The sequence below is a fragment of the Oncorhynchus tshawytscha genome, linkage group LG07 (assembly GCF_018296145.1).
Source record: "Oncorhynchus tshawytscha isolate Ot180627B linkage group LG07, Otsh_v2.0, whole genome shotgun sequence".
In the NCBI taxonomy this organism is placed as follows: Eukaryota; Metazoa; Chordata; class Actinopteri; order Salmoniformes; family Salmonidae; genus Oncorhynchus; species Oncorhynchus tshawytscha.
Window position 1 is genome coordinate 68125993 of NC_056435.1, and position 16973 is coordinate 68142965.

A 16973-nucleotide genomic window follows, 5' to 3' on the forward strand; every position below is an offset into this window, starting at 1 on the left:
CTGCTCTGTACCATCACTCATTCATATATCCTTATGTACATATTCTTTATCCCCTTACACTTTGTATAAGACAGTAGTTTTGGAATTGTTAGTTAGATTACTTGTTGGTTATTACTGCATTGTCGGAACTAGAAGCACAAGCATTTTGCTACACTCGCATTAACATCTGCTAACCATGTGTATGTGACAAATAAAATTTGATTTGATTTGATTTGATTTATATTGTGAGACACATTCATGTGGCTCATGTCTCCTCCCAGAGATCTTGGATACTTTTGATATGTACAGCAGATCACATGACAAGAGGGAGACATGTGCACACCTAGATGGGTTTATAAGTGTGATGAGCCCAGGTGGCATCCTGAAACTGTCACATGGTGTGGGGTTCAGCCAAGCCTTCATCACTGACCCTGCTGGACGGGCTCTGATTTAGAACTTTAACATTGGACCTGCCATGAGTCCCAAATGGCTCCCTATTCCCTACATAATGCACTACTTTCTACCAGAGCCCTAAGGGTGCACCCTATTCCCTACATAGTGCACTACTTTCTACCAGAGCCCTAAGGGTGCACCCTATTCCCTACATTGTGCACTCCTTTCTACCAGAGCCCTGATCAAAAGTAGTGCACTGTAAAGGGAATAGGATGCCATTTGGAAAACAGCCTTGTTCTCTTCTGCTCCTAGCACCTCTCTACCTCCACACAACCTGCCATCAACCCTGTGGACTTGATGTGTGCATAATTTTTTCTGGCCATTGTCCTGTGTTAATAATAGGCATAGATAGAGAGACAGATGAAGAGAACTTCACACCATTGGCAGGAGTCTCTCTCTCTCTCTTTCTCTCTCTCTATCTCTCTTTCTCTCTCTCTCTCTCTCTCTCTCTTCTCTCTCTCTCTCTCTCTCTCTTCTCTCTCTCTTTCTCTCTCTCTCTCTCTCTCCCCCCTCGCTCTCTCTCCCTCTCTCTCTCTCTTTCTCTCTCTCTCTCTCTTTCTCTCTCTTTGACCCAGGTATTGACCCCCAAAAGTGTCTCTGGTTCTGGGTATTGACCCCTGAAAGTGTCTCTGGTTCTGGGTATTGACCCCCACAGGGAATTGAACCCCATGTGAGCCTACCAGACGAGCTAAATGCCTTTTATGCTCACTGAAGCATGCATGACAGCACCAGCTGTTCCGGACGTCTGTGTGATAACTCTCTCCGTAGCCGATGTGAGCAAGACCTTTAAACAGGTCAACATTCACAAAACCGTGTGGCCAGACATATTACCAGGACTTGTACTCAAAGCATGACCGGACCAACTGGCAAGTGTCTTCACTGACATTTTCAACCTCTCCCTGACCGCGTCTGTAATGCCTGTAATATCAACATGTTTCAAGCAGACCACCATATTCCCTGTGCCCAAGGAAGTGAAGGTAACCTGCCTAAATGACTACAGCCCCGGGGCACTCACATTAGTAGCCATGAAGGCCTTTGAAAGGCCATGGCTCACATCAACACCATCATGCCAGAAACCCTAGACCCACTCCAATTTGCATACTGACCCAACAGATACACAGATGACGCAATCTCATTCGCACTTCACACTGCTCTCTCCCACCTGTACAAAAGGAACACCTATGTGAGAATGTTGTTCTTTGACTACAGCTCAGCGTTCAACACCATAGTGCCCACAAAACTCATCATTAAGCTAAAGACCCCGCTTATCCTCAACCCTGGGGCCCCTCAGGGGTGTGTGCAGGGGTGTGTGCTGATCACTAACAACGATGAGACAGCCTATAGGGAGGAGGTTAGAGACCTGTCAGTGTGGTGCCAGGACAACAACCTCTCCCTCAATGTGATCAAGACAAAGGAGCTGATTGTGGACTACAGGAAAAGGAGGGCCAAACAGGCCCCCATTAACATCGACAGGGCTGTAGTGGAGCGGGTCGAGAGTTTCAAGTACCTTGGTGACCACATCACCAACAAACTATCATGGTGCAAACATACCAAGACAGTTGTGAAGAGGGCACGACAACACATTTTACCCCTCAGGAGACTGAAAAGATTTAGCATGGGTCTCCAGATCCTCAAATTGTTCTACAGCTGCACCATCGAAAGCATCCTGACCGGTTGCATCACCGCCTGGTATGGCAACTGCTTGACATCTGACCATAAGGCGCCACAGAGGGTAGTGCGTACGGCCCAGCACATCACTGGGGCCAAGTTTTCTGACATCCAGGACCTCTATACCAGGCGGTGTCAGAGGAAGGCCCTAAAAATTGTCAAAGACAAGTCACCCAAGTCTTGTCTTCTCTTGAGAGCCATGTCTGCCTACGGCGACCTTTCTCAATAGCAAGGCTATGCTCACTGAGTCTGTACATAGCCAAAGCTTTCCTTAAGTTTGGGTCAGTCACAGTGGTCAGGTATTCTGCCACTGTGTACTCTCTGTTTAGGGCCAAATAGCATTCTAGTTTGCTCTGTTTTTTTGTTAATTCTTTCCAATGTGTCAAGTAATTATCTTTTTGTTTTCTCATGATTTGGTTGGGTCTAATTGTGTTGCTGTCCTGGGGCTCTGTAGGGTGTGTTTGTGTTTGTGAACAGAGCCCCAGGACCAGCTTGCTTAGGGGACTCTTCTCCAGGTTCATCTCTCTGTAGGTGACGGCTTTGTTATGGAAGGTTTTAGAATTTCTTCCTTTTAGGTGGTTGTAGAATGAAATGGTCTTTTCTGGATTTTGATCATTAACGGGTATCGGCCTGATTCTGCTATGCATGTATTATTTCGTGTTCTACATTGTACACGGAGGATATTTTTGCAGGATTCTGCATGCTGAGTCTCAATTTGGTGTTGAACCCATTTTGTGAGTTCTTGGTTGGTGAGCGGACCCCAGACCTCACAACCATAAAGGGCAATGGGTTCAATAACTGATTCAAGTATTTTTAGACAGATCCTAATTGGTAAGTTGAAATTTTATGTTCCTTTTGATGGCATAGAATGCCCTTCTTGCCTTGTCTCTTTCTCTCGCTCTCACTGAGTTTATAATGAGGATACATTGATGGAAATATGACTTGTCTGACCTTTCCTTAGTTGGCTCAGCCAGATACATTGAGCTACATTAGCAATGCAGTCTACTGAATATAATATATTAACATCAAACTGTGATCATTTAGGGAACACTTTTAGGGTTGCACATTTTGGGGAATGTTCAAAGGTGGAAACTTTTCGTGTGAATTTAAGGGAATATATGGGAATTAACGGGAATATATGGGAATTAACGAGAATATATGGGAATTAATGGGAATATATGGGAATTAACAGGAATATATGGGAATTAATGGAAATATATACACATTAATATTAATACCATTTAAATGTAGATGTTTTTTTGCATTGTTTATATTTACCATATCATATGGAGACTGAAACATAAACATTTGACCTAATCTGTCACACCCTGACCATAGTTTGCTTTGTATGTTTCTATGTTTTGTTGGGTCAGGGTGTGATCTGAGTGGGCATTCTATGTTGTGTGTCTAGTTTGTCTGTTTCTGTGTTTGGCCTGATATGGTTCTCAATCAGAGGCAGGTGTTAGTCATTGTCTCTGATTGGGAACCATATTTAGGTAGCTTGTTTGGTGTTTGGTTTTGTGGGTGATTGTTTCCTGTGTCAGTGTTTGTGTCACACGGGACTGTTTCGGGTTTACATGTTTTTGTAGTTTTTTCATGTATAGTTTTCTTATTAAAAACAAACATGAATTTCAACCACGCTGCATTTTGGTCCTCTCCTTCGACGGAAGAATCCCATTACATCATCATAAGTAGACATCATTACAAATGATTAAATCCTTCCTAAACAAATATAAAAATACTATTTTGTTACGAATTGAACTTTAATTAAATGAGTTGACTCTTCACATGGGATGATTTCACTGAACAACAAAAGAAAGAGAATATTGAATGATCCCCAATGATCCATCGCATCTCCCAAAAACGTTTTCAACATACACCTGTAAAATGATTGTCTAGAAACTAAAGCTTTGGTTGTCTTCCTCTCAGGCTTCCATGTCTTCTCCCTGGACCTCCTCAATGTCCACCTCTTCAACATCAGCCTCTGTGGCCTCATTTTCACTGTCACTTTCCAACTTTGTTGACGATGGCTCGTTGTCAGGCTCAAAAAGCCTCATATTTGCCCAGATGGCCACCAATTTTGCAACCCTTGTATTGGTCAGCCTGTTGCGTGCTTTGGTGTGTGTGTTTCCAAACAAGGACCAGTTGCGCTCTGAGGCGGCTGATGTTGGTGGGATTTGGTGGATGATGGAGGCAACAGGGGAAAGAGCCTCAGATCCACAAAGTCCCTTCCACCAGGTGGATGATGAGATATGTTGGCACGGCTGCCATATTGCATCTCCATCCCAAAGCCCTTGCTTGGAAGTGTACTTCGCCAGACTGCCAAGAACCTTGCCCTCATCCAGGCCAAGGTGGCGAGACATGGTAGTGATGACACCATAGGCCTTGTTGATCTCTGCACCAGACAGGATGTTCTTGTCCAAAATGTACGCTGTGGCGTATATGGGCTTCAGGCAGAAGTCTTCATGCTTTTTGATGTATTTCAGAACTGCAGTTTCCTCTGCTTGGAGCAACAGTGAAGTGTGCAGGGCAGTACGGATTTCTTCTCTTACGTCTGCAAGCAGAGTCTGAACATCAGACAGGATGGCATTGTCTCCCTCAATCCGTGCAATGGCTACTGCTATAGGTTTCAGGAGTTTCAGGCTGCTTACCACTCTCTCCCAAAATACATCATCCAGGAGGATCCTCTTGATTGGGCTGTCCATATTGGCAGACTGTGTTATGGCCATTTATTGGAGAAGCTCCTTCCCCTCCAGGAGACTGTCAAATATGATGACAACACCACCCCTACGGGTGTTGCTGGGCAGCTTCAATGTGGTGCTCTTATTCTTCTCACTTTGCTTGGGGTAGATTGCTGCTATAACTTGATTACCCTTCACATACCCAACCATTTCCTTGGCTCTCTTGTAGTGTGTATCCATTGTTTTCAGTGCCATGATGTCCTTGAGGATCAGATTCAATGCATGAGCAGCACAGCCAATGGGTGTGATGTGAGGGTAGGACTCCACTTTAGACCAAGCAGCCTTCATGTTCGCAGCATTGTCTGTCACCAGTGCAAATACCTTCTGTGGTCCAAGGTCATTAATGACTGCCTTCAGCTCATCTGCAATGTAGAGACCAGTGTGTCTGTTGTCCCTTCTGTCTGTGCTCTTGTAGAATCCTGGTTGAGTGGTGGAGATGGTGTAGTTAATTATTCCTTGCCCACGAACATTCGACCGCCCATCAGAGATGATTGCAATACAGTCTGCTTTCTCTATGATTGTATTGACCTTCACTTGAACTCTGCTGAACTCTGCATCCAGCAAATGAGTAGCTAAAGCATTTCTGGTTGGAGGGGTGTATGCTGGGCGAAGAATATTCAGAAATCTCTTCCAATACACATTGCCTGTGAGCATCAACTAACAGAAATTGTTAACAAGTTAGAAATTATTTAAACACACTTTGCAGTAGGCTACTATTTACTAGTTAACAAAACATCATGTATGCCATATAAAATATATTCACCCTACCCAGTATTGTAATCAAAACTTACCAGAAAACATGTAGCCCTTGGCTCAGACAGTGTAGTAGTGTGGGCTCAATAGCATCTCATTAGTGTGCAAGATCTTGAGAATCAGCAGTACATGTGATGGAAGAGTGCACTGTGCGTGCAGAGGGTTGCAATTCTATTGAATTGGGGATTAGTTTAACCACAATGTGCCACAAGACCTCGAACTAGAAGAAAAAGAAACGCACACCTATTTAGACGAGGTGCTGGCTAGCGGAGTAGAACACTTGAAAATAAAAGAGAGCCGCACACTCTAGGAGCTCAGATGCAAAAATTGAATTACCAATGTTTCGACAGCCAAACTGTCTTCATCAGGGTATGATCACCAACACTGCGGCATGACTCTATTTACAAAACCTCGAATTGCCTTATGTGTATTACTTGTATCATGTGTTCACTTGTTATAAGATAACTTTTCTGTTGAATTTAAGCAAAATCCCCCAAAATCCCAGGGCTTAACTTCATACTATGCATTCGGGCCCTAAACTTCTGGAAATTTAATGGAAAGTTTATGACCCTTTGCAAGCCTATTAACCCCACACTGGCACCATTTAGGGAACACTTTCTATAATAACCTGTGTGGTCCTCTATCTCTCTCAATCTCTAATTCTCCGTCTCTCTCTCTCTCTTTCCATGTTTTTTTTAAATCTCTATCTATATCTTATTTTATCTCTATCCATAACACCATTCCTACCATACCACTGTACCATACAATGTATTCCGGTCCTCTTGATCTTCTACTTACTCCTCCCAGTGGATCAGAGGTCCCAGTGCTGCTCCAGTACTGTTGACTGACTCCTCTACCAGTAAAGATGTGATATTGTCTTTGAGTAGAGCCTCCTTCTACCAGTAAAGATGTGATATTGTCTTTGAGTAGGGCCTCCTTCTACCAGTAAAGATGTGATATTGTCTTTGAGTAGAGCCTCCTTCTACCAGTAAAGATGTTATATTGTCTTTGAGTAGGGCCTCCTTCTACCAGTAAAGATGTGATATTGTCTTAGAGTAGCTCATTAAAGTTGTGATAGGTTATTGCCTGTTAGAGGCCCCCAGGGGGCAGACTTAGTGACTTGGAGACCCCAGGCAGAGGCCAGTCTGATGAAATGAAAGTTTGCATTTCCTGCAACAAAATTATGAAGATACAGCATCTGTATGTAAGGGATCAGCTGTAATCCGTATCTCTTTAAGCCAGACACTACGTTATCTCAGTATAATGGATGCTTTCTACATTTGTAAACTAAAAAAGGTAATTATTGTGGTCCCTGAGTGAAAGGCTGTTTTGAATGAGCTGAGTGGAGAAATAGACAATTGTGCAGAATTTGTTTACATTCCAATGCTTTTGGCAACCCTTTCCAGGGACTAGGTTGCCTCAGGAGGGCTTCAGTTTGGATCAAGGCTGTGTTATGATCTGATTGTTAAGTCATGTCCGACAGGGACGGTATGTTGATTTGGCCCAATGTAAACGGTGTGCTGACTTGCTCTGACTTACTCAGACGTTTTCAGTGAACATGAAATTGGTCTGTGAAGATGGACATTTTATTCTTGGCAGATCAGATAGCGAGCGAAGGACGAGTGGAAATAGAAGTGTCTGTCGTTAAGTGAAACATCCCTGCATTGGTTTTGTAAAGACTTCCACAGTCTATGACTAGATCTTCTGTAGTGTACTGTGGAGCTAAGTGATCTTACTTTGCTTATAGACTATGAACCTAAGATGTACATCATCTTTGTTTTCTTTTTGACTTGTGTAAATATTTACTGTACCTTCAGTCTCACTCACACACATTTTGGCCATAGAGCAAACTGTATCGTAGCCTGTTTACACGGGATATTAAATATGATCTCTCTCTCTCTCTCTCTCTCTCTCTCTCTCTCTCTCTCTATATATATATATAAATATATATATATACAGTATATATATATCTCTCTCCTCTCTCTCTCCCTCCCTCTCCTCTCTCTCTCCCTCCCTCTCTCTCCCTCTCTCTCCTCCCTCTCTCTCCCTCCCTCTCTCTCAATTCAATTCAATTCAATTCAAGGGCTTTATTGGCATGGGAAACATGTGTTAACATTGCCAAAGCAAGTGAGGTAGACAACATACAAAGTGAATATATAAAGTGAAAAACAACAAAAATTAACAGTATACATTACACATACAGAAGTTTCAAAACAGTAAAGACATTACAAATGTCATATTATATATATATATACAGTGTTTTAGCAATGTACAAATGGTTAAAGGACACAAGATAAAATAAATAAGCATAAATATGGGTTGTATTTACAATGGTGTTTGTTCTTCACTGGTTGCCCTTTTCTCGTGGCAACAGGTCACAAATCTTGCTGCTGTGATGGCACACTCTGGAATTTCACCCAGTAGATACGGGAGTTTTTCAAAATTGGATTTGTTTTCGAATTATTTGTGGATCTGGGTAATCTGAGGGAAATATGTCTCTCTAATATGGTCATACATTGGGCATACGGCGGCCTTTCTCAATAGCAAGGCTATGCTCACTGAGTCTGTACATAGTCAAAGCTTTCCTTAATTTTGGGTCAGTCACAGTGGTCAGGTATTCTGCCACTGTGTACTCTCTGTGTAGGGCCAAATAGCATTCTAGTTTGCTCTGTTTTTTTGTTAATTCTTTCCAATGTGTCAAGTAATTATCTTTTTGTTTTCTCATGATTTGGTTGGGTCTAATTGTGCTGTTGTCCTGGGGCTCTGTAGGGTGTGTTTGTGTTTGTGAACAGAGCCCCAGGACCAGCTTGCTTAGGGACTCTTCTCCAGGTTCATCTCTCTGTAGGTGATGGCTTTGTTATGGAAGGTTTGTGAATCGCTTCCTTTTAGGTGGTTGTAGAATTTAACGGCTCTTTTCTGGATTTTGATAATTAGTGGGTATCGGCCTAATTCTGCTCTGCATGCATTATTTGGTGTTCTACGTTGTACACGGAGGATATTTTTGCAGAATTCTGCGTGCAGAGTCTCAATTTGGTGTTTGTCCCATTTTGTGAAGTCTTGGTTGGTGAGCGGACCCCAGACCTCACAACCATAAAGGGCAATGGGCTCTATGACTGATTCAAGTATTTTTAGCCAAATCCTAATTGGTATGTTGAAATGTATGTTTCTTTTGATGGCATAGAATGCCCTTCTTGCCTTGTCTCTCAGATCGTTCACAGCTTTGTGGAAGTTACCTGTGGCGCTGATGTTTAGGCCAAGGTATGTATAGTTTTTTGTGTGCTCTAGGGCAACAGTGTCTAGATGGAATTTGTATTTGTGGTCCTGGTGACTGGACCTTTTTTGGAACACCATTATTTTGGTCTTACTGAGGTTTACTGTCAGCGCCCAGGTCTGACAGAATTTGTGCATAAGATCTAGGTGCTGCTGTAGGCCCTCCTTGGTTGGTGACAGAAGCACCAGATCATCAGCAAACAGCAGACATTTGACTTCGGATTCTAGCAGGGGGAGGCCGGGTGCTGCAGACTTTTCTAGTGCCCGCGCCAATTCGTTGATATATGTGTTGAAGAGGGTGGGGCTTAAGCTGCATCCCTGTCTAACCCCACGACCCTGTGTGAAGAAATGTGTGTGTTTTTTGCCAATTTTAACCGCACACTTGTTGTTTGTGTACATGGATTTTATAATGTCGTATGTTTTACCCCCAACACCACTTTCCATCAGTTTGTATAGCAGACCCTCATGCCAGATTGAGTCAAAGGCTTTTTTGAAATCAACAAAGCATGAGAAGACTTTGCCTTTGTTTTGGTTTGTTTGGTTGTCAATTAAGGTGTGCAGGGTGAATACATGGTCTGTTGTACGGTACTTTGGTAAAAAGCCAATTTGACATTTGCTCAGTACATTGTTTTCATTGAGGAAATGTACGAGTCTCCTGTTAATAATAATGCTGAGGATTTTCCCAAGGTTACTGTTGACACATATTCCACGGTAGTTATTGGGGTCAAATTTGTCTCCACTTTTGTGGATTGGAGTGATTAGTCCTTGGTTCCAAATATTGGGGAAGATGCCAGAGCTAAGTATGATGTTAAAGAGTTTTAGTATAGCCAATTGGAATTTGTTGTCTGTATATTTGATCATTTCATTGAGGATACCATCAACACCACAGGCCTTTTTGGGTTGGAGGGTTTTTATTTTGTCCTGTAACTCATTCAATGTAATTGGAGAATCCAGTGGGTTCTGGTAGTCTTTAATAGTTGATTCTAAGATCTGTATTTGATCATGTATATGTTTTTGCTCTTTATTCTTTGTTATAGAGCCAAAAAGATTGGAGAAGTGGTTTACCCATACATCTCCATTTTCTCTCTCTCTCTCTCTCTCTCTCCTACCTCTCTCTCTCCCCTCTCCTCTCTCTCTCCTCTCTCTCTCCTCTCTCTCCCCTCCCTCTCTCCCCTCCCTCTCTCTCCCTCCCTCTCTCTCCCTCCCTCTCTCTCTCCCGCCCTCTCTCTCTCTTCTCTCTCTCGCCTCTCTCTCTCCCTCTCTCTCTCTTCTCTCTCTCTCTCTCTCTCTCTCTCTCTCTCTCTCTCTCTCTCTCTCTCTCTCTCTCTCCTCCCTCTCTCTCTCTCTCCCTCCCTCTCTCTCTCTCTCTCTCTCTCTCTCTCTCCCTCCCTCCCTCCCCCCCTCCCTCCCTCCCTCCCTCCCTCCCTCTCTCTCTCCTTTATCTCTCTCCCTCCCTCTCTCTCTCTTCTCTCTCTCTCTCTCCTCTCCCTCTCCCCTCCCTCCTACAGAAACACAAGGTGGACTTGTTCTACAAGCTGCGTCACGTGATGAACGAGCTGTTTGACCTTCGGAGACAGATGTTGTCTGGTCACCTGACACAGGACCAGGTCAAAGACGTCAAGAGACACATCACCATCCGCCTGGACTGGGGCAACGAGTAAGTTACCTTACCATTCAGCCTCACCTGAGAATAAAATAGATACTTTCTTTTCCATCCAAACAAGTACACGAACACAAGGCTGGGAGCAGCACCAACAGACCAGTTACATCAATCGTAGGAGATAAATGCTTTGCTCTACGGTACGGCAGTGAGTAGTGCCTGAATGGTACCTGGGACCAGAGACTAGCAGCTTCAAACAACTGAGCCATCAAACTACTCCCTCCTTGTAGCTTCAAACAACTGAGCCATCAAACCACTCCCTCCTTAAGCTTGTCTTATCTGGCCCTCAACACTTAGACCTGAGTCAACAGCTCACCTCGTTATATTAGTAGTGTCTGGGTGTCTGAGTATAAACGACCATCGCCTTAGTGGAGTCTGAGACGGCACCATATTATGTTCAGCTGTCAGTCATTCAGGTAGTCAGCCAGCCAGTCATTCAGGTAGCCAGCCAGTCAGTAATCCAGGTAGTCAGCCAGCCAGTCATTCAGGTAGTCAGCCAGCCAGTCATTCAGGTAGTCAGCCAGCCAGTCATTCAGGCAGTCAGCCAGCCAGTCATTCAGGTAGTCAGCCAGCAAGCAAGTCAGTCAGTCATCCAGGTAGTCAGCCAGTCATCCAGCCAGTCAGCCAGTCATTCAGTCAGGCAGCCATTCAGTCAGTCCTCCAGTCTTCCAGTCATCCAGCCAGTCAGTCAGCCAGCCAGTCAGTCATCCAGCCAGTCTTCCAGTCAGCCAGCCAGTCAGTCATCCAGTCTTCCAGTCATCCAGCCAGTCTTCCAGTCAGCCAGCCAGTCAGTCATCCAGTCAGTCATCCAGCCAGTCATCCAGTCCGTCAGCCAGTCAGTCATCCAGCCTTCCAGTCATCCAGGTACTAGGCCAGTCAGTCAGTCATCCAGTCAGCCAGTTAGTCAGTCAGTCATCCAGCTTGTCATCCACTCAGTCATCCAGTCAGTCATCCAGCCAGTTGACAGTCAGTTATCCAGTCAGCCAGCCAGTCATCCAGTCAGTCATCCAGCCAGTTAGTCAGCCAGCCAGTCATCCAGTCAGTCATCCAGCCAGCCAGCCAGTCATCCAGTCAGTCATCCAGCCATTTAGTCAGTCATCCAGTCAGTCAGCCAGTCAGTCATCCAGTCAGTCATCCAGCCAGTTGACAGTCAGTTATCCAGTCAGCCAGCCAGTCATCCAGTCAGTCATCCAGCCAGTTAGTCAGTCATCCAGTCAGTCATCCAGCCAGTTAGTCAGTCATCCAGTCAGTCAGCCAGTCATCCAGTCAGTCATTCAGCCAGTCAAAAGGCGGTTATCCAGTCAGCCAGCCAGTCATCCAGTCAGTCATCCAGCCAGTTGACAGTCAGCCAGCCAGTCATCCAGTCAGTCATCCAGCCAGTTAGTCAGTCATCCAGTCAGTCATCCAGCCAGTTAGTCAGTCATCCAGTCAGTCAGCCAGTCATCCAGCCAGTCATCCAGCCAGTCAGCCAACCAGTCAGTCAGCCAGCCAGTCATCCAGTTAGTCATCCAGCCAGTTGACAGTCAGTTATCCAGTCAGCCAGTCAGTCATACAGCCAGTTAGTCAGTCATCCAGTCAGTTATCCAGTCAGCCAGTCAGCCAGCCAGTCAGTCATCCAGTCAGCCAGCCAGTCAGCCAGCCAGTCAGCCAGCCAGTCATCCAGCCAGTCAGTCAGCCAGCCAGTCATCCAGCCAGTCATCCAGCCAGCGAGCCAGTCATCCAGCCATTCATCCAGCCAGTCAGCCAGCAAGTCATCCAGCCAGTCATCCAGTCAGTCATCCAGTCAGCCAGTCAGTCATCCAGCCATTCAGTCATCCATGTAGTCAGCCAGCCAGACAGTCAGTCATCTAGGTTGTCAGCCAGTCAGTCATCCAGGTAGTCAGCCAGTTAGTCATCCATGTAGTCAGCCAGCCAGCCAGTCAGTCATCCAGGTCGTCAGCCAGTCAGTCATCCAGGTAGTCAGCCAGCCAGTCAGTCATCCAGCCAGTCAGCCAACCAGTCAGTCTGCCAGCCAGTCATCCAGTTAGTCATCCAGCCAGTTGACAGTCAGTTATCCAGTCAGCCAGTCAGTCATCCAGTCAGTCATCCAGCCAGTTAGTCAGTCATCCAGTCAGTTATCCAGTCAGCCAGTCAGCCAGCCAGCCAGTCATCCAGCCAGTCATCCAGCCAGGGAGCCAGTCATCCAGCCATTCATCCAGCCAGTCAGCCAGCAAGTCATCCAGCCAGTCATCCAGTCAGCCAGCCAGTCAGGCAGTCAGTCATCCAGCCATTCAGTCATCCATGTAGGCAGCCAGCCAGCCATTCAGTCATCCATGTAGTCAGCCAGCCAGCCAGTCAGTCATCCAGGTTGTCAGCCAGTCAGTCATCCAGGTAGTCAGCCAGTTAGTCATCCATGTAGTCAGCCAGCCAGCCAGTCAGTCATCCAGGTCGTCAGCCAGTCAGTCATCCAGGTAGTCAGCCAGTCAGTCATCCAGCCAGTCAGCCAACCAGTCAGTCAGCCAGCCAGTCATCCAGTTAGTCATCCAGCCAGTTGACAGTCAGTTATCCAGTCAACCAGTCAGTCATCCAGTCAGTCATCCAGTCAGTTATCCAGTCAGCCAGTCAGTCAGCCAGCCAGTCAGTCATCCAGTCAGCCAGCCAGTCAGCCAGCCAGTCAGCCAGCCAGTCATCCAGCCAGTCATCCAGCCAGCCAGCCAGTCATCCAGCCATTCATCCAGCCAGTCAGCCAGCAAGTCATCCAGCCAGTCAGTCAGCCAGCCAGTCATCCAGTCAGCCAGCCAGTCATCCAGTCATCCAGTCAGCCAGTCATTCAGGTAGTCAGCCAGCAAGCAAGTCAGTCAGTCATCCAGGTAGTCAGCCAGTCATCCAGCCAGTCAGCCAGTCATTCAGTCAGGCAGCCATTCAGTCAGTCCTCCAGTCTTCCAGTCATCCAGCCAGTCAGTCAGCCAGCCAGTCAGTCATCCAGCCAGTCTTCCAGTCAGCCAGCCAGTCAGTCATCCAGTCTTCCAGTCATCCAGCCAGTCTTCCAGTCAGCCAGCCAGTCAGTCATCCAGTCAGTCATCCAGCCAGTCATCCAGTCCGTCAGCCAGTCAGTCATCCAGCCTTCCAGTCATCCAGGTACTAGGCCAGTCAGTCAGTCATCCAGTCAGCCAGTTAGTCAGTCAGTCATCCAGCTTGTCATCCACTCAGTCATCCAGTCAGTCATCCAGCCAGTTGACAGTCAGTTATCCAGTCAGCCAGCCAGTCATCCAGTCAGTCATCCAGCCAGTTAGTCAGCCAGCCAGTCATCCAGTCAGTCATCCAGCCAGCCAGCCAGTCATCCAGTCAGTCATCCAGCCATTTAGTCAGTCATCCAGTCAGTCAGCCAGTCAGTCATCCAGTCAGTCATCCAGCCAGTTGACAGTCAGTTATCCAGTCAGCCAGCCAGTCATCCAGTCAGTCATCCAGCCAGTTAGTCAGTCATCCAGTCAGTCATCCAGCCAGTTAGTCAGTCATCCAGTCAGTCAGCCAGTCATCCAGTCAGTCATTCAGCCAGTCAAAAGGCGGTTATCCAGTCAGCCAGCCAGTCATCCAGTCAGTCATCCAGCCAGTTGACAGTCAGCCAGCCAGTCATCCAGTCAGTCATCCAGCCAGTTAGTCAGTCATCCAGTCAGTCATCCAGCCAGTTAGTCAGTCATCCAGTCAGTCAGCCAGTCATCCAGCCAGTCATCCAGCCAGTCAGCCAACCAGTCAGTCAGCCAGCCAGTCATCCAGTTAGTCATCCAGCCAGTTGACAGTCAGTTATCCAGTCAGCCAGTCAGTCATACAGCCAGTTAGTCAGTCATCCAGTCAGTTATCCAGTCAGCCAGTCAGCCAGCCAGTCAGTCATCCAGTCAGCCAGCCAGTCAGCCAGCCAGTCATCCAGCCAGTCATCCAGCCAGTCAGTCAGCCAGCCAGTCATCCAGCCAGTCATCCAGCCAGCGAGCCAGTCATCCAGCCATTCATCCAGCCAGTCAGCCAGCAAGTCATCCAGCCAGTCATCCAGTCAGCCAGTCAGTCATCCAGCCATTCAGTCATCCATGTAGTCAGCCAGCCAGACAGTCAGTCATCTAGGTTGTCAGCCAGTCAGTCATCCAGGTAGTCAGCCAGTTAGTCATCCATGTAGTCAGCCAGCCAGCCAGTCAGTCATCCAGGTCGTCAGCCAGTCAGTCATCCAGGTAGTCAGCCAGCCAGTCAGTCATCCAGGTAGTCAGCCAGCCAGCCAGTCAGTCATCCAGTCAGTCATCCTGCCAGTTGACAGTCAGTTATCCAGTCAGCCAGCCAGTCATCCAGTCAGTCATCCAGCCAGTTAGTCAGTCATCCAGTCAGTCATCCAGCCAGTTAGTCAGTCATCCAGTCAGTCAGCCAGTCATCCAGTCAGTCATTCAGCCAGTCGAAAGGCGGTTATCCAGTTAGCCAGCCAGTCATCCAGTCAGTCATCCAGCCAGTTGACAGTCAGCCTGCCAGTCATCCAGTCAGTCATCCAGCCAGTTAGTCAGTCATCCAGTCAGTCATCCAGCCAGTTAGTCAGTCATCCAGTCAGTCAGCCAGTCATCCAGCCAGTCGACAGTCAGTTATCCAGTCAGTCATCCAGTCAGTCATCCAGCCAGTTGACAGTCAGTTATCCAGTCAGCCAGCCAGTCATCCAGTCAGTCATCCATCCAGTTAGTCAGCTAGCCAGTCATCCAGTCAGTCATCCAGCCAGTTGACAGCCAGTTATCCAGTCATCCAGCCAGTCATCCAGCCAATCAGCCAACCAGTCAGTCAGCCAGCCAGTCATCCAGTCAGTCATCCAGCCAGTTGTCAGTCAGTTATCCAGTCAGCCAGCCAGTCATCCAGTCAGTCGTCCAGCCAGTGAGTCAGTCATCCAGTCAGTCATCCAGCCAGTTAGTCAGTCATCCAGTCAGTCAGCCAACCAGTCAGCCAGCCAGTCATCCAGTCATCCAGCCAGTCAGCCAACCAGTCAGTCAGCCAGCCAGTCATCCAGTCAGTCATCCAGCCAGTTGACAGTCAGTTATCCAGTCAGCCAGCCAGTCATCCAGTCAGTCGTCCAGCCAGTGAGTCAGTCATCCAGTCAGTCATCCAGCCAGTTAGTCAGTCATCCAGTCAGTCAGCCAACCAGTCAGTCAGCCAGCCAGTCATCCAGCCAGTCATCCAGCCAGTTAGTCAGCTAGCCAGTCATCCAGTCAGTCATCCAGCCAGTTGACAGTCAGTTATCCAGTCAGCCAGCCAGTCTGCCAGCCAGTCATCCAGCCAGTCAGCCAACCAGTCAGTCAGCCAGCCAGTCATCCAGTCAGTCATCCAGCCAGTTGACAGTCAGTTATCCAGTCAGCCAGCCAGTCATCCAGCCAGTTAGTCAGCTAGCCAGTCATCCAGTCAGTCATCCAGCCAGTTGACAGTCAGTTATCCAGTCAGCCAGCCAGTCTGCCAGCCAGTCATCCAGCCAGTCAGCCAACCAGTCAGTCAGCCAGCCAGTCATCCAGTCAGTCATCCAGCCAGTTGACAGTCAGTTATCCAGTCAGCTAGCCAGTCATCCAGCCATTCAGTCATCCATGTAGGCAGCCAGCCAGCCATTCAGTCATCCATGTAGTCAGCCAGCCAGCCAGTCAGTCATCCAGGTTGTCAGCCAGTCAGTCATCCAGGTAGTCAGCCAGTTAGTCATCCATGTAGTCAGCCAGCCAGCCAGTCAGTCATCCAGGTCGTCAGCCAGTCAGTCATCCAGGTAGTCAGCCAGCCAGTCAGTCAGTCATCCAGCCAGTCAGCCAACCAGTCAGTCTGCCAGCCAGTCATCCAGTTAGTCATCCAGCCAGTTGACAGTCAGTTATCCAGTCAGCCAGTCAGTCATCCAGTCAGTCATCCAGCCAGTTAGTCAGTCATCCAGTCAGTTATCCAGTCAGCCAGTCAGTCAGCCAGCCAGCCAGTCATCCAGCCAGTCATCCAGCCAGGGAGCCAGTCATCCAGCCATTCATCCAGCCAGTCAGCCAGCAAGTCATCCAGCCAGTCATCCAGTCAGCCAGCCAGTCAGGCAGTCAGTCATCCAGCCATTCAGTCATCCATGTAGGCAGCCAGCCAGCCATTCAGTCATCCATGTAGTCAGCCAGCCAGCCAGTCAGTCATCCAGGTTGTCAGCCAGTCAGTCATCCAGGTAGTCAGCCAGTTAGTCATCCATGTAGTCAGCCAGCCAGCCAGTCAGTCATCCAGGTCGTCAGCCAGTCAGTCATCCAGGTAGTCAGCCAGTCAGTCATCCAGCCAGTCAGCCAACCAGTCAGTCAGCCAGCCAGTCATCCAGTTAGTCATCCAGCCAGTTGACAGTCAGTTATCCAGTCAACCAGTCAGTCATCCAGTCAGTCATCCAGTCAGTTATCCAGTCAGCCAGTCAGTCAGCCAGCCAGTCAGTCATCCAGTCAGCCAGCCAGTCAGCCAGCCAGTCA

At 47.4% G+C, this 16973-nt stretch overlaps 1 protein-coding gene across 2 annotated transcripts in view; it reads left to right on the top strand.

Moving 5' to 3' along the window:
* dock3 (dedicator of cytokinesis 3) overlaps window positions 1-16973 on the top strand; it is a 427692-nt gene that overhangs the window by 263551 nt on the left and 147168 nt on the right. For both annotated transcript variants that reach the window (XM_042324863.1, XM_042324864.1), the window contains exon 6: window positions 10373-10521. In XM_042324863.1, coding sequence (XP_042180797.1) covers window positions 10373-10521 — 149 coding nt within the window. The remainder of the gene's footprint in view (window positions 1-10372; window positions 10522-16973) is intronic.